General features: G+C 58.5%; 1 protein-coding gene and 1 long non-coding RNA gene across 2 annotated transcripts; both read left to right on the top strand.

Moving 5' to 3' along the window:
• The first annotated feature begins 305 nt into the window (after positions 1-305).
• Positions 306-27,069, top strand: VSIG10L2 (V-set and immunoglobulin domain containing 10 like 2). The gene is made up of 12 exons (XM_039496937.1): positions 306-384; positions 1,515-1,862; positions 6,488-6,763; positions 7,327-7,602; positions 9,611-9,871; positions 11,169-11,429; positions 13,610-13,900; positions 16,186-16,500; positions 23,451-23,573; positions 25,990-26,014; positions 26,544-26,671; positions 26,960-27,069. The coding sequence occupies exons 1-12, from the start codon at positions 306-308 to the stop codon at positions 27,067-27,069; spliced, it is 2,493 nt and encodes an 830-aa protein (XP_039352871.1).
• Positions 23,535-26,671, top strand: LOC120375462. The gene is made up of 3 exons (XR_005586561.1): positions 23,535-23,573; positions 25,990-26,014; positions 26,544-26,671. It is a non-coding gene; the product is annotated as an uncharacterized LOC120375462 (long non-coding RNA).
• Positions 27,070-27,989: the final 920 nt, after the last annotated feature.

Below are 27,989 nucleotides of genomic sequence, written 5' to 3'. Positions count from 1 at the left end.
TGACTCCGTAAAGAGGTGCCTGCATAATAGATCAAGGAAAAGTGATTAAGGAAGAGAAGGGATATGAATAATTGAGGACTAATCAGGGACTATCCAGAGTAACCTGAGACCGAACTGGGCTGCATTTAGGCAGATGGGAGATTGAAAGAGGAGACAGACACGTCCTGCTCCCGCACCACAGAGATTATCCGGGGCTTCGGACTCACCAGGAGGTGGAAAAAGTGGCAGCAGGGCTGGGGGCAGAGTGAGATGCGCCAGCGTGGAGGCAGCTAAGGGCTGATTGTCTCTCAGAGTGACATGGAGACATGGATTATGGATCAGCAAGGAACTCACCATTCCGAAACCTGCTGAAAATATTTTGCCTTCTCCCAACAGTGGCTTACGGTGAGTACCGTGCTCTGGCTCAGCCAGATCCCTGGGCGACGGCTCCCTTGCAGAGAGAATGGGCTAGGTACATTGCTATGGGCACAGTGGCCCGGTGCCCTGCACTTGTGTGAAGCCAACATGAGCGGCCCCGTGCTGAGCCGGCGGCACTTCAAGCTGGCGTACATAATGACACAAGGCCTGGTCTGACGGATCCATGGGAGGAAGCAAAGGGTTAATTCCAAATAACCAGTGCGCCCAGTAGTTAGAGGTAGTTAGGTGTACCAGACTTGGGGCACTGTGCTGGAAAACTCCTCCTGGCTCAGTAGCGCCTCCCCATTATCCGCCTCTCCCGGGAGCAAAGGCATACGCAGCACAGATTTCAGCAGGCTCCATTTCTCTGCTGCCGCCCATCCCTCCTCTCGGGGGACGCGTCACTCTCGGTTAAATCGATTCCTCTCTGTCCTTGGCTGGAGGGGCTGCCAACTCCCTGGAACAGATTCCCTTTGAAAGGCTGAGCTCGGGGGAGTTCCTAGGGGACAGGACCCCACAGCGCAGAACCAGCCCCCCGCTTGGCCGCCTCACGAGCCGAACGGGCCGTGCAGCATGAGCTCCCCTCTCACCCTGGCAGGATGCAGCTTGTGGGTGGGGATGACACCCTACAGGGCCAGCCCTGAATGCCTCCAAGTGTAAACATGGAAGGGTTGGGCCTGGAGCACGGACTGCCGCTCTGTGACCGCCCTGTGTCAAATAGGCTCTTTCTGGGACACCAGTGGCCCCAATTCCCTTTGTGGATCTGGCCCTTAGTCCTTCCTCTTCCCTAGCTGTGTGTTTCCAGGCTCTCGCCGGCTAGGAGAACACAAAACGAGTGTTAAGGGCAAAGTTTTAACTTCTATCCCTTGGGAAAAGGGGGTGACTCTGGGGGCAGCTCCCTAGAGCTCCAGAGAACACTGCTCTTATGCTGTCTTCAGCGCCTATTACCAGCACCTCCCAGCCGTCCCCACAACACAGACAGTGCTGTATCCCCATTGAGCAGAGGGGAAGTGATGCACCAAGAGCCTGTGCCGGAGTAGGGAACTGATCGCCGGTCGCCCGAGTCGCAGGCTGCCGCTCTAACCCCGGGCCCACCCTTCCTCTCTCGTTCACCCCAGCTCAGCTCCTCCACCCGGGCGATGCGAAGTACGAGGAGCAGGCCGTGCGGGGGGTGCGGCACCGGTCCGTGCAGCTGGCGTGCGGCGACGTGGTCGCGCCCATGGTGGTTTTCTGGAGCTTCACCAAGCTGGGCTCGCTGGTGCCCAGGGCCGTTGCCATCAGCAACGGGATAGAGTCCAAGGTGGAGAAGGCTTCTGCGGCCCTGGGGCAGGTGAGCCTGAGGAACGGCACCCTGGAAGTGAGCGACCTGCAGACGGCTGCCCAAGGGCGCTTCATGTGCCAGGCGATGTTCGAGGAGGACGGCGAGATCAAAGTTGGCTACTTCTACATAGAGCTGGTCGTGCTGGGTAGGTAGCGTGGAGGCCGCGTCACCTCTGGGACTCTCTGAACAAGTATACAGAGGCGCCAGTCAGGGTCCCCCAACCCTAAGCCACAGTCCTACTGTGCTCCCTTCTGCAGTGCCCTGTTACAACCCTCGCAGACCCACCCCACCGAGGTGGGGTGCAACCGCAGCAGGCAAACTGAGGCAGAGGGAGGGGAAGTGGGGCGCACCCAGGGTGGGACTAGAATCCAGGGGCCCCGATGCCCAACAATCACCTCCAATCACTGCACACGCACCCCCACGCGTCTGTGCCTCGTATCCCTGCAGGTGAAGCTGCCCTTGAAATGGTGCTGCCTGCAAAGATGATGGGAGATGGAAGAGACCCATTTGGTCCCAGCTGTTCCACCCTCCCAAGATGTCCCCTGCAATATGTTCCCCACCGCCTAACCCAGCCTTTCCTTATTATATTGCGGTAGTGCCTAGGGCCAGGCACTTCTGTGCTAGGTGCTGTACAAACACCGAACAAACAGGCAGTCCTTGCCCCAAAGTTCTCAATGCCTCCAAAAATAGGACTTCCTCTGCTTCCTTCTGGAGGCTCCTCTCCTGGGGACCCTATGCTACAAGGCCTTGTGTAGCATGGCCAACATTCCCCTCAGTCAGGAGCAACCTGAAGAGAGCCCTTTGGCACAGGGTTGTGTGATGGGAGTGAGTGAGATGGCAGGGCTGCCTGCTCAGCCTTACTGACCTTAACCACAACAGCACAAATCTGCGGGCACAATGGCATTCTCGGCTCTGGGCCCTGGCCTTCTGCGTGCCCTCTGTGCCTGGATCTCACCTGGCTAGAGACTGCCAGGGAGAGAGGGACATCCCCAGGCACCCTGCTGAGCAGAGTGCTGTCCTACGCGGCCACGCCGCAGTCACATTCTGCATCATCACGCCAGCTGGTGCAAAGCAAAGCAGATGTTCTGCTCAGCAATCTAAGCAGGCGCACTTAGACCTCTTGAAATCCAGCTGGAGTTGTGGGTGGAGCTGCAGCATTCTGGCCGAATCCCAGTATTCCTGCCAGCGGGGTTACTGTTGGGGATTTTCTGCCAGTCCCGCGAGGGGGTGTATATCCCACCTTTCCTGGGACACCCAGCAGTTCTCAGCTCCTCCCCGTGCAGTGTGTCTGTTCACAGGCACTCTGCTGGCTGGGGATGGATAAACTCCACTGGTAAATACTTCTTGGTTGCTGGGAGATTATCTTCCTGAAGAATGTCGCTCAGGGCCGGGCAGCCACTTCCCGCTGGTATGTCCATGAACTCCAGAGCTCAGGGGCTCGCTGCCGATGGAAGAGCTGTCATCTGTCCAGGGATCAAAGCCCCTTGGCTTTCTCTTCTGTATTAGCTGCATACTCTCATAAAGGCAGAACATTTCATAGATTCATTCAGAGTTTGAGGCCAGAAGGGACTGATTAGATCCCCTAGTTGGACCTCCTGTATATCAAAAGCCAAAGAATTTCAGTCCCATCAGGTGTTTATTCCAGCTCACATCAAAGCCATGTGAGCCAGGTGCTGTTAGGCATCCTTACCACAATCACTGGAGATATAAAAAGGGAGAGATTTGGGGCTTCTGAGTCTGTAATTCCAGAGCGAAAACAAACATGGCAACAAGGCAGAGCTGGGAAAATGACTCACTAATCATTCATTGACTGATGGATGGGACACGTTTGCGAACGATTCATTGCCTGCTCCGTAGAGGGGGATTATTTACTCATCGGTTGGTGGGAAAAGTCTCTGAATAAACTTCCTGGGAATAGCAACCTCTTCTAGGAATTCTAACACCTGGCATTTGTCTGATGCCTGCCCTGGGAGTACCCTAGAGCACTTTAAGTGTCAGTGAACTGAGCTTGCCCTGGTAAGGAGGGTGAGGATAACTATTCTCATTTACAGATGGGGAAACTGAGGCAGGGGGGAGGTTAGCGCCAACATTTTTAATATTAGCCTTTGATTTGGGGTGCTTCAGTTATTTATTGCTGTGGTGGCACCAAGGAGCCCCCCTCATGGCCCAGGGCCCCATGGTGCTAGGTGCTGTACAAACACAGAACAGGAAGACAGTCCCCACCCTGTCTAAGTCTAAGACAAGAATTGGGGGGCCACAGACAGATGGATGGGGAGAGAAAGGAGGCAATATTGGCTAGCACAACCGACCGTGGGCTCAGCTGGTTGCCAAGTTCTTACAGGCATTACAGCAGAGGAGAGCCCCGCAGCTCCTACCACTCCATTTGGGATTGTGGAGGCCGAGCAGCTCTGAGAACCAGGCCATGGGTGTGTCGAGTTGGGCACCCAAAAGCAGAGGCCACACACGGCTCTGTCGGCTGAAGCAGCACATTTTAATGGTGGGGGCGGGGTGCTCCCTCGCCCCGGGTCCCCTCTGATCCGAACCGTGCAGAGGTTTTCAATCTGCCCTGGGCACAGAATCAATCGAGTGCAGCATCACAGAGTGCCTCCAGCAGCCAAGAACAGAAGCACATGTGCAGCTGTCGCTGAGGCAGCCGTGCCAAGTGACAGAGGCTGGCTCCAGCAAGACAGTCACTCGTAGTGACACAGCAAGTGCTCTCGCTCGAATGGTTCCCAGCCTGCAGCACCGACGGCTCTGGGGTGGACACTGGTCCTCTGGGCTGCTCTGTAAAACCAAGGGGCTGAGAGTCCACTGGCCAGGCACAAATCAGCCTTGGCATCACCAACTCTATGAGGTCAAAAGTCACGAGGCAGGTGCCCCCCAAATTCATGAGAGTGGCTTTAAAATCATGAGATTTATACAAAATATGCCATTTTGATGCTTTTGGGGGAACTTTTTGGCTGCCTTGGGTCACGTTTATGCACTTTTCTTCACAGCCACTTACTTTTTTTCATGCCAGCTGAGCAGCTCGTGTCATCACCTGACTCCAGGAGCTGGGGCTTTAAGAAAAAACACCAAATATCATCAGGCTTATAATAAAATCATGAGAAATGGTATCACAGCATCCAGCCACTGGATTCCTGTGGTACCTGGCAGGGCCACCAGAGTTAGTCACCAACAGACCCACCTAGGGCAGGCATGTCCCCAGCACAGATACACGTGTGCACTGTGGGGACAGGCCGCTGCCCCTGGAGTAAGTGGAGAATTCTGATCAGGGAGCCTTTTGTACCCACTTCGCTCTTGCTCGGCACCACTGTAAATGGCTCCACCAAGTGCAAAGCAGTGGAGAATCCGGGCCCTGGAGAGGCCTAGACTAACACCCGGATCCAGACATCCCTATTGACAGGAGAGTTACTGCTGGTCCCAGGGCCACTACTGGCGGGCACCGGGTGCTTGTTAGAAGAACTCAGGGCATTTATCGCCAAACCCAGCTCGCCGCTCCCCTGACCCAGAGCTCTCATTGACGTCAGTGGGCATTGGCTCTCCCCCGTGATGCACCAGTCAGTCAGCGGAGGGCTCTGGTACCTGGCACCGCGCAGAGCCCGGCAGCCAGGTCACGGGGGTTTGCCGGACCCTGTACAGTTCTCCCCCTGAGTCAAGGGGTCAGAGCGAGATCCCGAGAGGGCACCATCGGTGGTACAGTGCTCCAGTGCCCAGCACACGTCTTGGCAGGGCAGGATGAGAGGGATTGCTCTCCCCATTTCCCAGAGACGGGCCAGGGGAGAGCTGCCCTCCTGCCCCTGCTGCCCCCTCAGGCCAGGGAAGGAAGCCGTGGTCTGATCCTGGAAATGCCTTCCCCGTGTACTCCCCCATCCCCAGCATGCCTGGTCAGGTCCCAGTGCCCTGCTAGCTCCATCTCTGTGGAGGGCAGCCAGCTGGCTTTGGGGCTGGGAGCTGGCCTGCCCCTCTCCTGGCTCCGTGATGAAACCATCTGGGCAGCTCCCCCGTAGACTCTGGGCTCCAGCAGGCTTCGGAGGGCGAGTGCTGCAGCTGGCCTGCCTGGCCCTGCACCCCAGCTCATCAGCACCAGGGCCTGGACACTCGCTGCCATCCAGTTCAATCCTTCGAAAACAGTGGGCGGCTGGGAAGCCTTAATCTTCTTCCCTCTCCCCATCACCTGTCCAACCTCCCACTGCCTCCTTCCCCCAGCAACTCATGGCTCCCTGGCCCCTCTGACCTCCTCCCCACCCCGTCCTGCCTCAGCTGTCTCTGTACCCCCACAGAGCCTTTCTCTGCAGGACTGTCCTGTCCCATCCTGCTGCCCCACCTCCCTCTGATCTGCCGTCTATGCTGAATGATCATCCCAGACAACGCTGCATTGGGAGCAGCTTCCATCGTGGGGGGCTGACCGACCCCGCCGCTTTACGGATCCCTAGAACCTTCCCTCTGTCTCTAGCAATTCGTTAGTGGGTCTGAAGGGCACGGCAGAAAAATCACACCCTTGGGAGTGTAATGGGCGAGCTTCTAATAGCAAGGGCTGGCTTGGAAAAGAACGGAGCAGGTCGTAATGGAAGGGATTAGTATGAAAGGAATGGCTTGGCTGAGATGGGACTGGAGCCAGCTGGATGGAGAGCATGGGGGTGGGGGCATGGTGACGAGGGCTGGAATGGGGCGGTTTGGAGCGGATTGGACGGGGAACGGGGCAGAGTGCATCCGAAGAGGCTGCAGCGGGTGAGCTCACATGCGAGCTGTGTGTTTGGTCTCCCCTAGTTCCCGTTCCGAAGCCCTTCCTGCAGATGACCGACTCTACGCCGGTGGAAGGCACGGTGGTGACGATGATGTGTGCGGTGAAGGAGGGGACGCCCCCCATCGAGTACTCCTGGCACCGCCACACCAACAGGGAGGGTGCGGTGGCTGTCGCGGAAGCCGCCGGCGGGCTGCTGAACCTGACGGCGGCTAACCGGACTCACATGGGCTGGTACGCCTGCACTGCCCACAACGAGGTCAACAGCCAGACCAGCGACAGGATGTATCTCGACGTCATTTGTAGGTGACCTGCAGGCAGGAGCAAACGTCCTGCCCCTCTGCTTTGCTGTCACACGCCCCCCCTCCAGGCCCGATCCTGCCAGCTGCCGAGTGCCTGTAACCCCTACCAAGGCCAGTGGGAACTGGGGTTCTCAGCACCTCCCAGCGCTAGGCTCCTAAAAAGCATCTCCAGAGAACATAACCAGGGCTTCCGGACTCTTTTCCTCCCGGCCCAGAATCCTTTGTGCTGCCTTCCCAGGCACCCCTGGGCACATGGCCCAAGCAGCAGCCCAACTGCCCCAGTGTCTGACAAGGACCGAGGATTTCGAATGGAAATAAGATTATGATCCCCCCAGAAAACAACTGCTGGCAACCACTTTGGGGGTCATAACCCCATCCCTGCCCCCAGCATTAGGGGGTCAGAGCGGACCCCCCTGCCATTCCTGGGCTACAGAGCCCCACGTCCTATTCCTGGACCAAAAAGATTCAGATAAACGATCCAGCTGCCAGACGGTCATCTGAACAGAGCCCCTCCCCTTCCTGCCATCAGCCAGGTGCTAACCACCTCCTACTTCATTCTGCAGATGGCCCTGATGAACCCGTGATCAACGTTGAGCCGTTTGCTATTAACCAGAACGGCTTCTCAGCTAACGAGCAGGAGGAGGTGATCCTGACCTGCCTGGCCCCTTCCAACCCGCCCAGCCACTACATCTGGTTTTACAACAGCTCCCAGATCTACTCCGGCCAGAAGTATGTGATAGCCAAGATCTCCCGGACTCAGACGGGCACCTACACCTGCCTGGCCCAAAACGCACTCCTCAATACGCGCACGCAGACCACCATCATCCTCACCGTCTACTGTAAGTGCGTCCCTCCCCATGGCTGGGCACGCGGCCATCTGGGTATGCGCTTTCTCTGGCATGTGCAGCAGCATCCCCCGTCTGGTACCATCTTCTCTGTCCTCTGCATTTCCCTCCCTTACTTCCCTTCTTTGATTCTCATGGTCACCCGTTAGCTAAAGAGGTACCAGGAAGCTACGGAAGAGCTCTTCAAGCTTGAGAGTAGGCAGTTTAAGGCTCATGAGAAGAACGGAGAGGTTTCCACCTCTGTTGGTCCCGAGTGATCCAGACCAAGCAGGGACCCAGCCTTTGTGAGAGCAGAATAGCCTCTTCCACAGGACCAGTATCACTCAGGGCTTAGCACCTCGGGATGGAAGCGGGGCAGTGTTGTGAGATCGATGGTGTGTGTGGCCTAAGGCAGCTGTTGTGTTCTTTCTGGTTGGGCTCCTCCAGCTGGGCCGGCGGGGCTGTGGGGGAGCAGAGACGGGGTGTGTAAGTGATCCAGAGGCAGGTCGTCTAGCAGATGATCACGAAGAGAGAGTGTTTGCTCACAGCCGTGGCGAGCACAGCAGTAAACACCTGTGCGCATGGTTCCACTTGGATTGGATCTCCAGCTTAGGCTGCTGTGCGGTGGTGCACGAGGGCCTGGAGAGTGAGCTGCTGGGAGAGACACTGGGCCTAGTGATGACGGCGACCGGGGAGCGGAAATGCATACGAGAGCTGAATTCCCTGCTAAATCCCGAGGCCCCTGAGCCGGTAGCTTTGTTCCTCGCAACATCCGCCTGCTCCCCCTTCATTTAGACCAGGTGTCAAGCCCTCCAAACCCTTTCCAAGCAGAGCCAGCCATTCGAGGGGCCAGATTTCTGGGAGAGGCCACTGGACACGTTCCAAGATATTGATGAGGTGGATCGCTGGCAGCTGGGGAGGTTGGGATGGAGGAACTGTCATGGGGGGCTGGAGGGGATCTTGGCAGGTGGGTTGGGGGGTTGTCACAAGGTGATCAGGGGGATTTGGGCAGATCAGCGAGCTGGAAGGACTGGTCAGGGGGACTGGGTGGATTCCAGCAGCTGGAAAGTGTCATTCGAGGGGGCGAGGGTGCTGGAGGGTTGTGGCAGCTGGGGGAGGGGTTGACTCTAGTCAACAACTGGCACTGAAACTGGGACACTTGCAAAGCTGGCACCTGCCTGAAAAATCGGTGTCAGGTCACTCTGTGTCCAAATGTCTCTGGCTCCGTACAGTGGGGGAGACATCTTGCAGATTGTCCTGGCGCGCCAGAGCGTCTCAGAGCCACTGGGTTGCTGTCCCGTCCCCGGCACACCAGAGCGTCTCAGAGCCACTGGGTCGGTATCCCGTCCCCGGCACACCAGAGTGTCTCAGAGCCACTGGGTCGCTGTCCCGTCCCCGGCACACCAGAGCGTCTCAGAGCCGCTGGGTCGCTGCCCATCCCCAGCTTGCTGCTTTCTGCCCTCTGCAAGCTCCAAAGATCCTGGGTGTCACTGGGTTGAGGCCACAGCTACCCCGCCAAGGGTACAAACCACCATTCCAGTGAGGGGGCAGCCTTTACAGAAGAGGGGCCACACGCCTGCCCTGCCCCTCCCTCACACTGGCGCTGGCTCAGGCGCCTTGCTGGGGAGCAGTCTTGTAGTACCAGAGGGACAGCAACGTGCACAAGGGAGCTCGACCTCTGCTGTCCATTGGCTGCTCTTGCTCCTCACATTCCCACCTTAGCATTGACGGCGGCCAGGGCCCGCCCAGCACGTCTTGGGCTCAGCGATCCAAACCCACGTCGCAGGCCGCCGAGTACCCTGTGTTCTCCCTGCTCCTCTCCATTGCTCCTACGCGCTTCGCCGGGGAGCTGACCCCATTGGGAACAGCACACAGAGCCACACGGGCAGAGCTGCCCCATGGTCCCTGGCTCCCTGGCCCCAGTGCATCTCCTGCGCATGGCAGCCCCAGGCAGCAGGCCGGGTGTTCTTCCCGGTGTTGCTAACTCCTCTTGCTGTTGATACAATCTTTGCCCCACGCACAGATCTGCCCGAGGGGAAGCCCAGCTGCACACCAGTCCCTGCTGCCAATTTCCGGGACATTGCTCTGCAGTGTTCGTGGCCTGGCGGGTTCCCCCCAGCGCGGCTGCGGTGGGTGAGAGCTGGCCGGGAAGCAGACGCTGCGGCGTCCTACTCCAATGCTACCAGAATCCAGCGAGGGGTGGACGTCCGGAACGGCAGCTCGTACACCTGCCTGGCCTCCCACCCAGCGCTCAGAGAGGATGCTGTCTGCACCACCACTGTGTGTAAGTACCCTCACACTGCCCCCTCAGAGCCGCCCAGGAAGCGAAACACCAGGTCCTGTGCTCTGCCCCCTGAGAACCCACGCCAGCTTGTGGAGATGGAGTCTCCAGCTGGCGGGTAGAAACAAGGCCGACGCTGTGGAAAGCACCTCTCCTAACAAGGGCGCAGTTCCTCCCTGCTTACTGTAAGGTCTCAAGTGGACATTCAGGGCTCCAGGGGCCTGGGTAGATGGCACCATTCGTCTGGCAACAGGGAACTACATGGGTACTGCATGGCTGCAGCGCTGTGACATGGCTAGTGAAGGTGATTTGTGTAGGAGCTCGCCTTGCTCTGGCTCTCATTCCCAGAGCGGAAAGAGGAATAAGGTGCTGATGCCCCCAGTGCAAACACTGGTCCTACAGGCGAGACGGCTACAGCGTCAGGAACCCGTGCAGCCATGAGACTATCTCTCCAGGCTCACCTGTATTCAAGAACCACCTCGCTCTGGAGGGGTTTTGTTTGTGAGGTGCCTGTAGGCCATGAAATCACTTCCAGGGCCTGCAAAACCCCATCGTGGTGCCAAGTCACATCATGTCCCGGTGACGGCTTTGCTCAATGGGATGATGTCGCCCATCCCATCCCGTCACGATGAACCAACCCAGCATCATGACATAAATGTCCAAGGGGCGCTTGTGCCTGACTAAGAAGACGGGCCTGGCAGGCCGTGCTGGTCCCGTGGAAGCAGACACAGGCGGTGCAAACCCCAGAGAGTGCTGTGGTCAGCAGGCTAGCCCAGCACCCGGGGGCTCAGGACTCCCATGGGAGGTGCAGGGAGGTCTCCAGGGGTGTGGAGGAAAGTTAGGGATGTTGGCATGTTTTCTCCTGGTTCCTTCATGGCCTGGTCTCTCTATCGGGCTGGAGAGCCTGTGGGACTGTACCTTAGCGTGCCCACTTGGGCATGGGTTTTTAAGAACCCTTTCCCACATGCGTGTGGCTGAGACTTTGGTGTCTTGGCAACTGTCCCAGCTTTAGGCCTGATTCTCCTCTCACTCACACGGATGTAAGTCCATGGAGCTCCCCCCAGGGCCAGCGAGTGCTGGTTCTCTGGGGGTATTTACCACATGAGGCCCCAAGTTTGTATGTCAGAGGTTCTGGGGCAGAAAGTGCCCTTTGGGGCATTTGGAAACACCCAACTCTTCCCAGTTTATGTGGGGAGAGCAGAGACCTGGGGACACGCATGATGGGACGTGCAGCGTCTCCACCAGGTGAGATGTGGGCAGGGATGCTTGTCTCTAAGATGCTGCTGTCTCTGTCCCCCAGGGGTCCCCGTGGGGAACCCCACCTGTTCTGCCATGGCTACGAAGCAGAACGAGTTCCTCATGCTGTCCTGCGACTGGGCGGGAGGCCTGCCCCGTGTCACACTCTGGTGGAGAGACTGGCGGAACCGCGTGCTGGGCGGCTTGAAACCATCCAGCAACATCTACGTCATGCAGTCCAACAGCACCCTCGGGGGCAAGGAGTTCACGTGCATGGCAGCCCACCCTCTGCAGGCCAGAGCCACGGAGTGCCTTGTCCGGCTGGGTAAGCAGGCCGGCTGCCACCCGCTAGGGCTGCAGGGACTCGTGGGCCATGTAACTGCTGGCAAAGCAAGTGTGGGGAGTGCGGGTGGGACGTGGCACTAGTTCTGCAGTTCCTGGGGCCCTGACCGAGAGGCAGATTCCACAGCTTCACGGCTTATCTGGAATGACCCCCGTGCAGGCCAGCAACAGGGAAAATCCAGGCAGGGTCTGGCTCACGAACGCTCTTGAGAACAGCTGGCTGAAGAGCGTACCCAGGCATGTGTCGGAGCCCCAGGCAGGGACCAGGCGCCACGTCCGCCCTTCACTGACTCATGGCGAATGTTGTGTGAGCGACAAACCTCACCGGCTCCCGAGCCTCAGTGCTCAAAGTGGCCAGAAAAAAGTGGGGGGGGGCTCTGAAAGTGACATTACATCTGCCTCCCTCTCGCCCCACCTTCCGCCCCAGCCACAGCTCGGCTCCTCCTGCAGTTCCGGGGGCTCTTTACCCCCCTCCCCAGGCCTGGAGGAAGCTGCAGCGTCCCCTGTGCCCCCTCCCAGATGCTGGAGGGGAAGGCGGGAGGGCGGAGAAGTTCTCCCACTGCTCACAGGGAGGGAAGGGGGATGAAGGAACAGAGCTGCCCTGAGCTGCTGGGCCCTCTCTGCTCCCCCTCACCCCTCCTGGGAAAATGGGGTCTGCTCCTGAGGGAGGGGGCAAAGCTCTGGCTGCCCCCTACAACTGCTCCACCCCAAGAGGCAGGGCAGGGGGCTGAGGCGGGTTCCGGGACAAGGCTTCTTGAGCTGGCAGATGGGGGAACCGTGCCCCGATGCCAGGCGCACTCAGCGCAAATGCTAGGGGAGGCGGCCCTGGCAGGTGGTCTGTGTGCATGTAGGAATGGCCTCGTGGGCTCCCATGGCCGTCGTCTTGGTGATTCCTGACTCAGAGCACTTGGTTTGCAGCCCACAGCGGTCCTCACAAGGGGCCAGTAGTCCTCACTCTGCCTTCAGTGACACCTGTGCCCATTAGGGTTGCCAGGCATCCGGTGTTCAACGGGACCCGGGTGGCTCCTGTCAGCACGGCTGACCGGGTCAGTAAAAGTGTGGCCGGTGGCACAGCGGGGCTAAGGCAGGCTCCCTGTCTGCTGTAGCTCTGCGCAGCTCCCAGAAGCGGCTGGCATTTCGCTCCAGCTCCTAGGCAAGGGCGTGGTCATGGGGGATCTGCGCACTGCCTCCATCCCGAGTGCTGGCTCTGCAGATCCCATTGGCCAGGAACCATGGCCAATGGGAGCTGCGGGGGCAGGGCCTGCAGGTGGGGGCAGTGCACAGAGCCACCTGGCCATGCCTTCGCCGAGGGTCCGCAGGGACATGCTGTACCCCCAGCCGGAGCCATCACCCCCCTGCACCCCAACCCTTTGCCCCAGTCCAGAGCCCCCTTCCACACTCTGAACCCCTCATTTCTGGCCCCACCCCCGAGCTCACACCGCCAGCCGGAGCCCTCACCCCCTCCTGCACCCCAACCCCCTGCCACAGTTCAAAGCCCCCAGCCTCTCACACTCTGAACCCCTTGCCCCCACCCCCCCAAGCCCAGAGCCCCCTCCTGCATCCCACACCCCTGCCCCAGCCCAGTGAAAATGAGCAAGTGAGCGAGGGCGGGGGAGAGCAAGGGGGAATGGAGTGAGTGGGGGCAGGGCCTCGGGGAAAGGGGCAGGGCCTGGGGGAAGGGGCCGGGCAAGGGTGTTTGGTTTTCTGCAATCAGAAATTTGGTAACCCTTGTACAGTCCCCCTGTCATCACCAGGGGTGCCCAGGGGTTGTGGCAGGCAGAATTTGGCCTTGCACTGGAACTGCAAATTAGTTACCAAACCTGGTGATGATGCATGAGCTGGAATAGACCCTGGCTCCCCTCCCTGAGCTGGGCCGCCCGGCAGGGCTCACGGGACAGACCCCGGCTCCCCTCCCCGGGCTCCCTGCAGGGCTCACGGGACAGACCCCGGCTCCCCAATCCGGGCGCCCTGCGGGGCTCACGGGACAGACCCCGGCCCCCCTCCCCGGGCGCCCTGTGGGGCTCGCGGGACAGACCCCGGCTCCCCTCCCCGGGCGCCCTGCGGGGTTCATGGGACAGACCCCGGCTCTGTTGAGGGTGAGGTGCCCTGACTGAGCACTGCTCTCACTGCAATGCCCCCCCGTCTCTCTCTCTCTCTGGACAGATGTTCCCAAGCTGGCGGCCGAGCGCACCGAGGTGTCGCTGTTCGAGGGCGGCGAGGTCCAGCTGGCCTGCGTGCTGCAGGGCCCCCACCTGGGCTCCGAAGTGTTCTGGTTCAACAACAAGCACCAGGTGATCCGGCCGGACGCTGCGAGGTACAGGCTGCAGCAGGGCGACGCCTGGTTCAACCTGACCATCCGGGACACCGAGTGGATGAGGGACAGCGGCACCTACCACTGCGCGGCCGTGAACGCCGTGGGAAACGCCACCGTCCCCATCAGGCTCCGCGTGAAGAGTACGGCGGGGCAGGGCGGGTGCTCATGGGAACCACCCGGGGCGGGGGGGACAAACGGGGGCTTGGCAGAGTTTAGAAGGAAGCAGGTAGGGGTGTGCTGGGAAGGAGAAGTGGCTGGGAGGGTCTGGGGGGCCATGGGGTAGGAAGGTGGAAGGAGAAGTGAATGAGGAGGTCTGGGGGCCCCATAGCAAGGGCTGGGGGCAGAGGAAATGGATGGAGGGGGTCTGATGGGGTCCACCGGGAGTGGGGAGGAGGGGAGGTGGGTAGGGAGTTTGGTGGGGCCCACATGGGGTGTGGAGGGAAGGGAAGTGGTGGAATGGTCAGGGGTGGAGATGAGGGTTAAGGGTGTGCTGGGGAACGTGTGGGCAGGAGGTTTAGTCATGGGCATGTTCTGAATGCGGATTGGTAGAAGCCTATCAATGGGGGGATGGGAGGGAGCTCGAGAGATCGTCCAGAACAGCCCCTGCACTGAGGCAGGACTAAGTATTATTTAGACCATCCCTGACAGGAGTTTTTCCAACCTGCTCTTAAAAACCCCCGACGATGGAGATTCCACAACCTCCCTGGGCAATTTATTCCGGTGCTTAGCTACCCTGACAGGAAATTTTTCCTAATGTCTCAAACCGCCCTTGCTGCAATTTAAGCCCATTGCTTCCTGTCCTGTCCTCAGAGGTTAAGGAGAACAATTTTTCTCCCTCTTCCTTGTAACAACCTTTTACATACTCGAAAACTCTTCTCCAGACTAAACAAACCCACTTCTTTCAATCTTTCCTCACACGTCATGTTGTCTAGACCTTTCATCATTTTTGTTGCTCTTCTCTGGACTTTCTCCAATGTGGCCACATCTTTCCTGAAATGTGGTGCCCAGAACTGGACACAATACTCCAGCTGAGGCCTAATCAGCGTGGAGTACAGCGGAAGAATGACTTCTCATGCCTTGCTTACAACACTCCGGCTAATACATCCCAGAATGATGAGTGCTTTTTTTGCAACTGCATTACACTGTTGACTCATATGTAGGTTGTGGTCCACTCTGACCCCCAGATCCCTTTCCTAGGCAGTCATTTCCCATTTTGTATGTGTGCAACTGATTGTTCCTTCCTGAGTGGAGTACTTTGCATTTGTCCTTATTGAATGTCATCCTATTTACTTCAGAAGGTTGGACAAACATGTTATGCAGCCCTGGGCTCTGCAGAGACCATGGGGTGAACTCCTAGGGGTTCCTGTTTCATTCACCCCCTTGGTTTCTATGACACTGAGTGAGGTCATGTGGGACTCTGGCAAACCCCAGGCTCTGGGGACTGGGCTGAGGCTGCTTTCACTCCAGGTGGGGGAGGCAGGTGCAGCCCTTTATTACCTGACTGGCCAGTTGTACCCTGAATACAGTGAGAGAGGAAGGGAAGGAGCATGTGCCTGAGAACAGGTGTGAAAGATGAGGGGTCTTTATGTATGTGTGTGGTGATGTGCAGATGTCCGGTATCTGTTTGAGGTGTACAGGGGATGTGTGTGTGTGTGAGCAGCATGGGGTCGTGTGTGTGTGTGTGTGAGGTTGTTTCTTTGGGTGCGTGTGTGTGTGAGCAGAATGGGGTTGGGGGTGAGATTGTCTCTCTGGGTGCCTGTGTGTGTGTGTGTGAGCAGCATAGGGTCGGGGGGTGAGGTTGTCTCTCTTGGTGCGTGTATGTGTGTGTGTGTGTGAGCAGCATGGGGTCAGGTGTGTGTGAGGTTGTCTCTCTGGATGCGTGTGTATGTGTGTGTGAGAGAGAGCAGCATGGGGTCAGTGAGGTTGTCTCTCTGGGTGCGTGTGCGTGCGTGTGTGTGTGTGTGAGAGGAGCATGGGGTCAGGGAGGTGAGGTTTTCTCTCTAGGTGCGTGTGTGTGTGTGTGTGAGGAGCATGGGGTCAGGGAGATGAGGTTTTCTCTCTAGGTGCGTGTGTGTGTGTGAGCAGCATGGGGTCAGAGGGGTGAGGTTGTCTCTCTGGGTGCGTGCGTGTGTGTGTGTGTGTGTGTGTGTGAGCAGCATAGGATCAGAGGGGTGAGGTTGTCTCTCTCGGTGCGCGTGCGTGCGTGCGTGTGTGTGTGTGTGTGTGAGCAGCATGGGATCAGAGGGGTGAGGTTGTCTCTCTGGGTGCGTGCGTGTGTGTGTGTGAGCAGCATGGGGTCAGAGGGGTGAGGTTGTCTCTCTGGGTGCGCGTGCGTGTGTGTGTGTGTGTGTGTGAGCAGCATGGGATCAGAGGGGTGAGGTTGTCTCTCTGGGTGCACCACTGACACGCTCCCTACCCCCTGCAGAGTACCCGACGCCCCCCAACGTGACGATCAGCAAGCTGATGTACACCCGGCAGCGCACCGAGGTGCAGCTGGAGTGGGTGACGCAGGGCTCGGGGAACCTGACCGGCTTCGTCGTCCAAAGGCAAGAAGCAAAGAAATCCTCCCTGGGCCCGTCCCGGTCGGCAGCCCGGGCCTGGGAGACGGTGGCCAGTGACATAGAACCTGACATCCGGGACCACAGGGTGGGCGGCCTGGACCCGGCGGTGGTGTACGCCTTCCGCATCCTGGCTGTCAACCACCGCACCACCGGGCACCCGTCCGAGGGGAAGACCCCAGGTGAAGTGACTAGGCCCCAGACTCCGGCTGGGCTCCACTCTGGGGGCAGGAGTGGGGGATCCCCTACTGCAGCGGCTGTCCACCGTCCACGTGTCCAGAACCCCACTCCCTCTCCCAGGACTGGGCCTGTGTGGGGCGACGGAGGAGGCGGGGGTGTCTGTTGGGGTGTGAGTGAGGTGGAGCGAGGATGCTGGGCTGTAGCGAATGGCAGGTGTATCTCTGTCCTGTTCCAGCTAGACAGGTAGGACCAAGCCCCATTTATTCACCCAGTCCCTTTAGGATTCTTGTCACATTAGAATGAAGGGCCTGGAAAGCAGCCGGCTCCCAGGGCCATGTCCCTCCCTGGGTGTGAATCACAGCAAACAGGACCTGGCAAGGCTGGACAGAGCCCCACAAGCAAGACTGGTCCAGAGGTGAGTAGGTCTTTAGCACAGTTGGATTGTGGGGGTATAGATTGGTGTGACTGCATTGGGGTGTAGTGGGTGGTGTCATTGTATCGGGGTGTAGGGGATGGTGTCATTGTGTTGGGGTGTAGGGAATGTTGTGATTGCACTGGAGTGTAGGGGACGGTGTTGTATCAGGGTGTAGGGGATGTGGTGTGATTGCATTGGGGTGTTGTACTGGGGTGTAGGGGATGATGCATTATGATGTAGGGAATGGTGTCATCGTACTGGGATGTAGGGGATAGCGTGGTATTGGGGTGCAGAGGATGGTGTCATTGTATCAGGGTGTAGGGGATGGTGTCATTGTGTTGGGGTATAGGAGATGTTGTGATTGCACTGGGGTGTAGGGGACAGTGTTGTATCAGGGTGTAGGGGATGGTGTGATTGCATTGGAGTGTTGTATTGGGGGGTAGGGGATAATGTATTATGATGTAGGGAATGGAGTCATTGTACTGGTGTAGGGGATAGCGTTGTATTGGGCTGTAGGGGATGGTGTCATTGTATCGGGGTGCAGGGGATGGTGTGCTGGAAGACCAACTAGCATTGCCACATCATGCAGGGAATGTTTTCAAGTGTTCGTAGTGGAGCTGAACAAAACTGCTCACAGAACCTGAACACTGGGCCCTGCTGGTGCAGTGGAAGACGGCTGGGACAAGGGTGTTGTGAGTTGGGAGTGCAGGGTATTGGCAGTGCAGTGCGGAGGATTCCAGGAGTGGAAGGGCTGTGGGTGCTGTAGTTCAGGATTGAGGAGCATTGGCAGTCACTTTGTCTGTTTATTCAGCTATGAGCTTGGAGAGAAGTGCAGCATTGTACTCAAATTCCACCCAGCATCACAATCCCAGAATCTGAGAAGCTGAGTGCATTTTCATCAACTGATGAGCAGTGGCCTGTAAGCATTAGGTTTCAGAGTTAACACGCTGAGGCAATAGGAGCAGGTCACACCTCCTTTACAGCTATGGGCCTGACTCTATTCCCACTCACGGTTGATCAGAAGTATTCCACCTAACTTCCTGCAGTGTGTGAGATCAGAGTGGGACCCGAGGGTTTTCTGTCTGCAGACTCATTCAGACCATGCTACAGCACGTTCACACTTTGAAGTTTTCTTTGCAGACAGGGGGAGCCAGAACCAGATTTGTCCCCAAATTGAAGGTTAAATTCTGCAGCACTGTTAGAGCCATTGGTGAGACGCTGGTGAGGTGCAGTGGCCAGACCTGGCTTGTGCCAGTCCTGCTAAGTGCCCACCCCGAATTTACAGAACAGGAATTCTCTGCCCTGAGAGAGGCAGGCAGGAGGCACAATACCAGAGTCAAGGGCAACCTATGGACCGTTCCTTGGGTACCAAAGGGATCTTGGATTATAGAATGGATTAGATGCTTAACTGTGGGGATTTGTGCTCATATGCGGTGTCGAAGAGATGGTAGGGAAGACATTCCCCTTTCAGGGCAGGCTGCCTGGGAGCTTGGGCACCTTGGCCCAGATCAGCAAAGGTATTTAGGCTCCTAAATTGTCAGTGGAAGTTAGGAGTCTAAATAGCTTTGTGGATCTCTCCCCTGCTGCTTCCTGTGGAGCAGGGAGTCAGCTGGGTACCCCCATGGCCCATTTCCTGTGACTGCAGGCAGGGTGCTTGCACTGGGCCATGGTCCTTTCCCACCCTCACTTCCTGTGCGTTAGTGGGGAGCTCTGGCCTCGGCAGTTTCAGTCAGGCATAGACTGATCACCAACCAGGTCTGAATCCACCATGGCCCCTTCTGAGAGATAGAGGAGATCACCCACCTCTGTGCTCACGAGAGACCGCCAGCTGGCTGCCAACAGCCAAAGAGCTGAGCAGCTTCCACCAAAATGACTCTCCTGGCTCCTGCTGGAATTGCTGTTATGGAGCGAGAGGGGCCTGGTTCGGGTCTCCACTTATGGAAAAGTCATATGGAATTTAGTGGTAAATGCCACCCTGTCCATAGGTTTATTGAGCCTCCCTGTGGGGTTTGAGGAAGACTATCACTGCTCTAGGCTTCACCTTCTCGTGCATTCTGGAGGGGAATTTCTATGGGAAAATAGAGATTTCCTCCCTATTAGGTCCACAGGACTTATCCACTGGGAAACGTACGGGGTGCAGATACCCCAAGTCCAGCCACCAGAGAGGGACTCCGATAACTGCTGTCATCTGGCTGGCTCATGAGCAGAGGCCCAAGGAACACCCCCTGGGTCTGTTGGTGCCATTTGGCGTATGGGGCACTTCTGTGGCAGCAAAAGATTTCCCTGGAGTGGCAGGTGGGACCAGTGGGACATTATCAGCCCACCCCGCCTCTTATCTGGCACATTTTGCTGCAATCCAGTGCCCGTCCCTCCCGGACACCCCGCGTCCTCAGGACAGCATCAAGAGGGATTGGAAGCGTGAACGTCCCTGGCTGGTCCTGGATGGAGACTGAGGGGGTGTCTCTTGAGCATGGCTCTGCTCTGCGGGGCAGGAGCAACAGCTGCCGGGAGTCACCGAACTGCCCTGCTGCTTGGATGGGCTCAGTTAGAAAGGGCTGTCCGGGGCCTGACAGTGACCTCCATGAAAAGGTTACCATGGAAAGGAGCAGCTCTAGCAACAGGATCTGCCCTGTGCGCGTGATCGCCCAGCGAGAGTTAGGCCTGATGATGCAATGCTGCTGGCGTGGGATTTCATTGACCAAGTGCTGATGACCTGCTGGAGTGCTGGTGCGGGAAAATCTCGGCATGGTTCAGCTCTTGTGAAACTCAGTGGCTGTCTGCCTAGCTCCTTTCTAGGATAACAAGAGGCCCAGGGCAAGAGGGTGCTAGGTCTGAAATGGTGTCAGCATGACCAGAACGAACCCCCGCTGCTCCTTCCTCTTCCCATGCCTCTTCCGGGGTCCCTCTGTGCCTCCTTTTGCTGTCCCTGCCTCTCCGTTTGCCTCCTGCATGGCCCTGTCTGCTGTATCCCCCCAGCTGACCCTGATGCATGAGTCGCCAGGAGTGGGTGTCGATTCCTAGCGGTGCTGTGCCATGTGATCTGGAGGGGACCCCGTTTCTGATGACTTCAGTGTGATTGTCACTTCTGTTCCCCATCATCTCATTATCCTAATTGCACCGTTTCCTGCAGAGGATTATCCTTCCCGGGGAAGCACTCCCCACCCTCTCGCTCCAGATGTCACTGCACAGCCCCAAGCAGTCACTCTGCTCACTTGTTTACTTGTCACTGTTAGCCCTGGCTGCGATTCGGGTTGGTTTCACTCACTGCTGCTGTCTCTGCGACACACCAGAATCCACGCTGCATTCGTTCCGATAGGGGATACAACGTAGGGTGACCAGAAAACAAATCTGAAAAATCGGGACAGGGGGTGGGGGGTAATAGGAGCCTATATAAGAAAAAGACCCAAAATCGGGACTGTCCCTATAATATCGGAACATCTGGTCACTCTAATACAACGGGAGGATGCTCTGAGTCACATTTTCACAGAGGAAGCTACTCCAATTTGGCTTCATTATTTATACGACTGGCTTGAAATTCCTGGAAAATGACTTCTCTTTAAAGTGCGATTCACTCCTGAAAAATGACTAAAATGGTCCCTTCTCTTTGCTGGCTGGGAAAAGATTCGTTTTCCCCTGCAAAAATTTTCAACAAAAAAAGTGTTTGTTTTCACTGAACTTTTCCTTAACATTTGGTTGGTTTTTTGGGGGGTGGGGTGGGGTCATCAAAAAACCAAAAAAGTCTCCGTTTTTGGCATTGACATTTTCAGTTAAAGCCCTACAATTTCTGATGGAAACGGGGATGTCCACCAAACGATTTCCATCTTCACTGAGAAGCCATTTTTCGTCAATTAAAAAGTCTCAGCGAAAACTTTTCAACCAGGTCTGCCCCCTGTGTGCACAAGAGTTGGATCTGCTGACTTTAGGGACCAAAACAGCTGATTACTTGTAGTGCCATAGCACCTAGGCGCCCCAGGCATGGACCGCACCCCATTGTCCTAGGTGCTGTACAACCCATAGAGCAAAAAGACAGCCCCTGTCTCCTTGAGTATAGCTCTGCTGAGCTGGCTTGGCCTGAAGGCCCTGCCATGCAGCACCAGCCCAGCACCGGGAGAGGTCTGGACAGGACCCTTCGTTATGTCCCGATTGATTGAGTTGTGGAGCCAGTCAGTGGGCCTGGGCCTTGCTGAGGTCACAAGGTGGCCTGCAGAATCTCCAATACAGAGACTGACGCATGAGAAGGGGCGAACTCAGTGTGATCCTCAGATCCCAGGCTGAGTCGGCAGGGATGTCAGCAAACCCCCTTTTCCCCCGGGCACTGAGCACCTTTAGGGAGCCCCGTGATGCCCTTTTCAGACAGAGACGCATTTTAAAACCTGCTTCAAGGGCGTTTCTCTGAACAGCTGCCCAAGGGGTGCCGCTAGTGGACACTAGGTGAGCACCGATCTTCACCGAAATCACTGGCGGCAGTGATCCATGGACATGGAAAATCCAGGGTGTTTGGGCCTTCTCCACTGCCTTTCACGGGAGGGACTCAAAACACTTTCTGAACATTAAAGCACCCAACACCCCTGCCAGGCAGGTAAGTGTCATTGTCTAGATGGGGAAACTGAGGCACAAACTATTCAGTAGCAGAGCTGGGGATAAAACCCAGGGGTCCTGACCAGCTCAGCACTGTGAACACTGGCTAGCCCATTCTCAAATCCCTGGGGGATCGCTGCACAGCCATGGCTGCTGTTAAAACAAGCCCTGCCCGGCTTAGATGGCGTTGATGGTAAGACGTAGAATGAAAAAGAAATTTGCCCCAGGTTAACCAGGGGGCATCTGAGTTGAGAGCTGAACTCAGGTTCCCATGAGGCTCCGGACCGTGCCTGAACCACACGTCCTCCTTTCTTCCCAGCGCTGGACGTGACTCCTCTACAAAAACCGAGGAAGAAATGGGTGGATTTTCTTGCCCATCTGTGTGTGTTCAGATTTGATCCAGTGGGTCAGTTAAATCGGGGCCAATCTCTCTGCTCAGAAGGGAGTGTACAAGCGGTGGAAAGTTTTCTGTTGCGGTTGTTTAATGCTCAGCGCTGGCCTTGCCACGCGCAGAAAGATCGGCCCCGCCCAGAGGACGTGGGTGGCGGGTATCATACGCCAGGGGAGGCGAAGCCTCCCCTAACCCTGGCTGTGGCCCCACCCACACTTCCCCCCAAGACCCCGCCCTCGCTCCCTCTCTCCCCCAAAGCCAGCGAGGGCTCAGTTTGGGCCAGTGGCCCGGGGCTCAGGGCAATTTGGCTGGGACTCTTCCAGCCACGGGAGGGAGGGGGACTCGGGGCTCTGGCGGGTGAGGGGGGCGGATGGGGTGGGGTAGCAGCCGGGCTTCTAGCAGAAGGGGTGGGTCCCGGGGGGTGCCTAGCTTCCCCAAAGGGTGGGAGGGGGTTTCACGCACCGCCCATGTCGGCAGAGCTTCCAAACTGCAGCCAAAATCAAAATCTTCCTCCTGTGGCAGGCGCCAGGGCCGGTGGCTGTTCTGCTGACGGCTCCCTTTGCTGCGCTCACGTTCCCCCTGCTGCAGATCGGGCTGTGCTGGGCACCACTGGCCGAGGCCTTTCCGTGGCTGTGCCTGCCGTGGCCCCAAGCCAGGGCAGCCCCTTCCTCAGCATGTGGCTTCGGCCCCTACCGACGGCTGGTGGGCCTGGTTCACCCCGGGAATCTGCCACTGGCCTGACCTTACGCCAGGTGGAATCTGACCCATGGAGAGACCCATCTTCAGCACTGCAGCCCTTCCCCTCCCTGCTCCACGGTGGAGCGTCCTCCCAACCAGGGCTGAGCTCCTCAACCAGCTAGGAGAGAGGTGGCCACCTGGGCTGGGCTTGTGGCCACTTAGCCACGTCAACGCTGTCCCTGGGCCTGCCCCGGATCGGAGCTGTTCTCGGTGGTGAAAATTGTTGCCGAAACTGGGCAGCAGCTTGCAGTGCCCCCCAGCCCCAACTGTCGGAGCCAAAGGCCACGAGTGAGGCGGGGGTGGATCAGAGCTCCAAGAGGAGGAAATCTTTGGGTTTAGATGCCCCAATTTGGAGTGGGGCTGCCCTGACTCCAGGAGGGCCATTAGAACTTGCTCCAGTGGTTACAGCACAGGCCTGGGGTCCAGGACGCCTGGGTTCTAGTCCCTGCTCTGCAGCTGACTCACTACATGGCCTTGGTCAGCTCCCTTTGCCACTGTGTGTTTAGTCTCCCCCTGTCCAATGAGGGGAACAGCATCTCCCGCGCACAGTGCGACCGGGGCAGGGGCAGTAATCGCCCCCCTTTGGCTTTGTGTCACACAGCAAGCTCTGGGCACTGCTGCTGGCCGAGCCGGAGGACGTCTGTGTTAACAACCCCTTGTGAGCTGCTCTGAGATACACGAGGAGTGTGATCTGGGGAGCCAGGGGGTCTGCACAGGGGGCTGTGTGGCCCTCGCCTGGAGAGCAGGTCCCTGTCTCTAGCAGGCTCCTCGTGCAGGGATCCCCAGCTCGAGCTGCGTGGTACTGAACCCTGGCCTGCTCTCTCTTCCAGCCGACCCCCCTTTCAACGCCTACCCTGCCGTGATAGGTGCTGCAGTGGCAGGGATGGTCGTGGCGGCGGTTGCCTCTCTGCTGGCGTTTCAGTACATTGTCCGGAACCGGGACAACAACCCACGTGAGTGCGGGGGAGGCCGGGGCCCCTTCTCGCTGCCCCTGGGGCCGTTCCAATCAGGGGAAGAAGGCACAGCAGAGAGCACAGGGCTAGAACATGGGGAGTGCCCACACAGCACAGCTAGACTGGGACCCAGCCGATGGTGCCTGGTGCTGCAGTGACGGATACACCCTGAACGCTTTAGACTGGGAGGCAGAGGTGGATTAGGATGGACAGCGTGTCAGGCAGAGGTGGGTTAGGAAGGACAGCGTGCCAGGCGGAGGTGGGTTAGGATGGACAGCGTGCCAGGCGGAGGTGGGTTAGGAAGGACAGCGTGTCAGGTGGAGGTGGGTTAGGAAGGACAGCATGTCAGGCGGAGGTGGGTTAGGAAGGACAGAGTGTCAGGCGGAGGTGGGATAGGACGGACAGTGTGCCAGGTGGAGGTGGGTTAGGAAGGACAGCATGTCAGGTGGAGGTGGGTTAGGATGGACAGCGTGCCAGGCAGAGGTGGGTTAGGAAGGACAGAGTGCCAGGCGGAGGTGGGTTAAGAAGGACAGAGTGTCAGGCGGAGGTGGGATAGGACAGACAGCGTGTCAGGTGGACGTTGGACAGCGTGCCAGGCGGAGGTGGGTTAGGAAGGACAGCGTGCCAGGCGGAGGCGGGTTAAGAAGGACAGCGTGCCAGGCGGAGGTGGGTTAGGAAGGATAGCGTGCCAGGCGGAGGCGGGTTAAGAAGGACAGCGTGCCAGGCGGAGGTGGGATAGGACGGACAGCGTGCCAGGCAGAGGTGGGATAGGACGGACAGCGTGCCAGGCAGAGGTGGGTTAGGAAGGACAGCGTGTCAGGCAGAGCTGAGTTAGGACAGACAGCATGTCAGGCGGAGGTGGGTTAGGAAGGACAGCGTGTCAGGCAGAGGTGAGTTAGGACAGACAGCGTGCCAGGCGGAGGTGGGTTAGGAAGGACAGCGTGCCAGGCAGAGGTGGGATAGGACGGACAGCGTGCCAGGCAGAGGTGGGTTAGGAAGGACAGCGTGTCAGGCAGAGGTGAGTTAGGACAGACAGCGTGTCAGGCGGAGGTGGGTTAGGAAGGACAGAGTGTCAGGCGGAGGTGGGTTAGGAAGGACAGTGTGCCAGGCGGAGGTGGGATAGGACGGACAGAGTGTCAGGCGGAGGTGGGATAGGACAGACAGCGTGCCAGGCGGAGGTGGGTTAGGAAGGACAGCGTGCCAGGCGGAGGTGGGTTAGGAAGGACAGCGTGCCAGGCGGAGGTGGGTTAGGACGGACAGCGTGCCAGGCGGAGGTGGGTTAGGAAGGACAGAGTGTCAGGCGGAGGTGGGTTAGGAAGGACAGCGTGCCAGGCGGAGGTGGGATAGGATGGACAGAGTGTCAGGCGGAGGTGGGTTAGGAAGGACAGCGTGCCAGGCGGAGGTGGGATAGGAAGGACAGCGTGCCAGGCGGAGGTGGGTTAGGAAGGACAGCGTGTCAGGCGGAGGTGGGTTAGGAAGGACAGCGTGCCAGGCGGAGGTGGGTTAGGACAGACAGCATGCCAGGCGGAGGTGGGTTAGGAAGGACAGCGTGTCAGGCGGAGGTGGGTTAGGAAGGACAGCGTGTCAGGCAGAGGTGGGTTAGGACGGACAGCGTGTCAGGCGGAGGTGGGATAGGACAGACAGCGTGCCAGGCGGAGGTGGGTTAGGAAGGACAGCGTGCCAGGCGGAGGTGGGTTAGGAAGGACAGCGTGTCAGGCGGAGGTGGGTTAGGACGGACAGCGTGCCAGGCGGAGGTGGGTTAGGAAGGACAGCGTGCCAGGCAGAGGTGGGATAGGACGGACAGCGTGCCAGGCAGAGGTCGGTTAGGAAGGACAGCGTGTCAGGCAGAGGTGAGTTAGGACAGACAGCGTGTCAGGCGGAGGTGGGTTAGGACGGACAGTGTGCCAGGCGGAGGTGGGTTAGGAAGGACAGTGTGCCAGGCGGAGGAGGAGGGTTAGGACGGACAGTGTGCCAGGCAGAGGTGGGTTAGGAAGGACAGCGTGCCAGGCGGAGGTGAGTTAGGAAGGACAGTGTGTCAGGCGGAGAGCTGCTCAGAAGGGCAGCGAGCTGGCAGTCCTGAGCCAATGGCTCAACCCTCTCTGCAGTTTGGTGTCGGGTGCAGGAGCCGATGTCAATGAGTATGAAAGTGAATTAACCTCCTTATCCTGTGGCCAGAGTGCCCAGCGCAAAGGTTTTGCTGCTGCTGGCAGGGACGGCTGGGTTGTTAGCACAGGGCTGTGCGTGAACATTTCCTCTGGTGCTGCTCAGCAGAGAGGGCCTGCCACTGCCCCGGGCCTGGCCTGGGTTAAGCACATTCATGTTGGAGCCCCAGGTCAGGCTGGGCAGGGGGATGGTGCTTTGCGATCTAGCGCTAGGAGCGGCTCTTACCCTGTTATCTCCTTGTGTTGTTCCCCAGGGCTGCACGACCTGCTCTTCGGCATGTAAGTGTCCTGGCACAGCCATCCCCTCCCTCAGCTGTGAGCAGACACCCTCGCCCCCCACAGCCGCTCCACCCCTGGCCAACCTCCCCTCCCGGGACTACCCCGCTGATCACGCTCTTATCCCCGAGCTGCCTCAGGGGGAGCTCTGAGAGCTCAGGGCCCTGTGGTGCCCGATGCTGTCCCCCCAGGGGCTCGAGACGGGGCGCTCCAGGCCAGATCCTCAAAGGTGCTTAGGCTTCAGACTTGCACTGAAATCAATGGACCTGCTCCCAAGAGCCAAAAGCCAGGCCAGACAAACAGCGTGTCATGAAGGCAGCCCCAGTGTTCCCTTGGCACCCCCCCGCCACCTCCTTCCCCACGGCTCAATTTGCCTTTCCTCCCCCTGCTGACCAGACGCTCCCTTCATGCACATCCGGGGGCTTGTTTCCATGGCTCCCTAGCTCTGTGCGCAGTGCCCGCCATGACCCCTGGCGCCTACTGGGCGGTCTGTGAGGAACGGTTTTAGGCACGTTCCCCCCCTTGTCCCCAGGGCTGGCCCTGAGGCTCACGAGCACATCAGCACTCCAGAAGACGCTGAGACGGCCGCTGGTGTGGCAGAGGCTGAGACGGGCATGGAGCTTGGGGGCACATCCCCTCCGGTCGGGGAGGCATCAGCAGGTAACTGGGGCACAAGTGCAGCTGATACGACAGTGAGGGGCCCTGACCTTTCTTCCTGACCCTGCAAACGACTGACTGGCTTGTGCCCTGGAGCATGAGGGTTTATCTCCCTGTTTATGGCAGTAGTGTGCAGGCCTACTGGGCGGGGCAGGGCGGGGTGGGGGCAGTTAGGGCGGGCTAGGGGTGTTCCTGGAGGACCCTGGTGGGCTTACAGTGCTCACCCAGGGCCATTTGCTGTCTGGAGCTCCCAGCTCTCAGTGATTTGCTGTGTGTCTCTCCCTTTTGCAGAGTGGCACCCAGAGCCATCTGCATCCACCCAGGAGGTTCCCCCAGCTCCAGATCTCGCCGCTGACGACCCTCCGGTCAATGTCACAATCACAGTGACTGCGACACCGTGAATCCCAGCCGGCTCCCATCAGATCCATTCAGCACCCCTGCCCTGCAAGAAGGGCTGCAGTCAGGGGAGGGGAAGTGGATCTGGCATTTACAGGGCCCCTTCAGGGACTGGCATTGCCAGACTGTCAGGGTGCGGCTGAGAAGAAAACGGCCCCTGGGTACGATGCCCCAGAGGGCAGGAGCCAACGTACCAACGCTCCAGGAGCCTGGAAGGAGGCTTTGCCGTGGGGCTTGGAATCCGCTGGGATTTGGGCCCTTTCTCCCCATCCCCCACCCCATAGCGATTAGCAGGGTGGCACTTTCCTGTGCGGCTTAACTCGCTCCTCTGTGCCCAGCGCTGAGCTCTGCAGGCGGGCCAGAGCTCAGGGAGCCGGCCGGTGACTTGCAGTTGCTGCTCCCCTCTCTGACACAAGGGAGCGGGTTCGGCTGGAGTGAACAAGAGCAGCAGCCTTGTCTAGAGCAAGGCGGGGGACACACGCTGCGAACAAGGGGATGTGGGGGCACCAGGCTGGATTCGGGCCCCTGCAGCAAGGCACAGTCCCCTGCGAGCAACTCCTCCCCGGCTCGGCCCACAGCTTGGGCTCGATGGGCAGCAGGGAGGGGGCTGAGCCTGGGGTAGCTTATCTCGCTTGCCCACTGGCATACGCTGGCCCAGTATAAGCACTGGCTTCTACACCTTAACTCTCCTGGTGTAGCTAACGTGGCCAAACCGTCTAGTGGAGCCAGCCCTTAGGTAGCAAGCCCTCGGGTATTTCTTGGCTTTCCCAGTCTTTTAACAGCCCACCCTCCCAGCCTCCTTTGGCCAGCAGAAAGCTGCAGAAAAGCCCCCCACCCCCGTGTCTTTCCCATTCACCCGCTGCAGTCAGGCCATGCGTTCAGTAATAAAGTGGTAGCTCATCAATCGCACGTTTCCGCATCCTCA

Source organism: Mauremys reevesii, linkage group 12, assembly GCF_016161935.1.
Source record: "Mauremys reevesii isolate NIE-2019 linkage group 12, ASM1616193v1, whole genome shotgun sequence".
Taxonomy (NCBI): Eukaryota; Metazoa; Chordata; order Testudines; family Geoemydidae; genus Mauremys; species Mauremys reevesii.
Note: the sequence above shows the minus strand (reverse complement) of the source record. Positions and strands in the feature narration are given on the sequence as shown.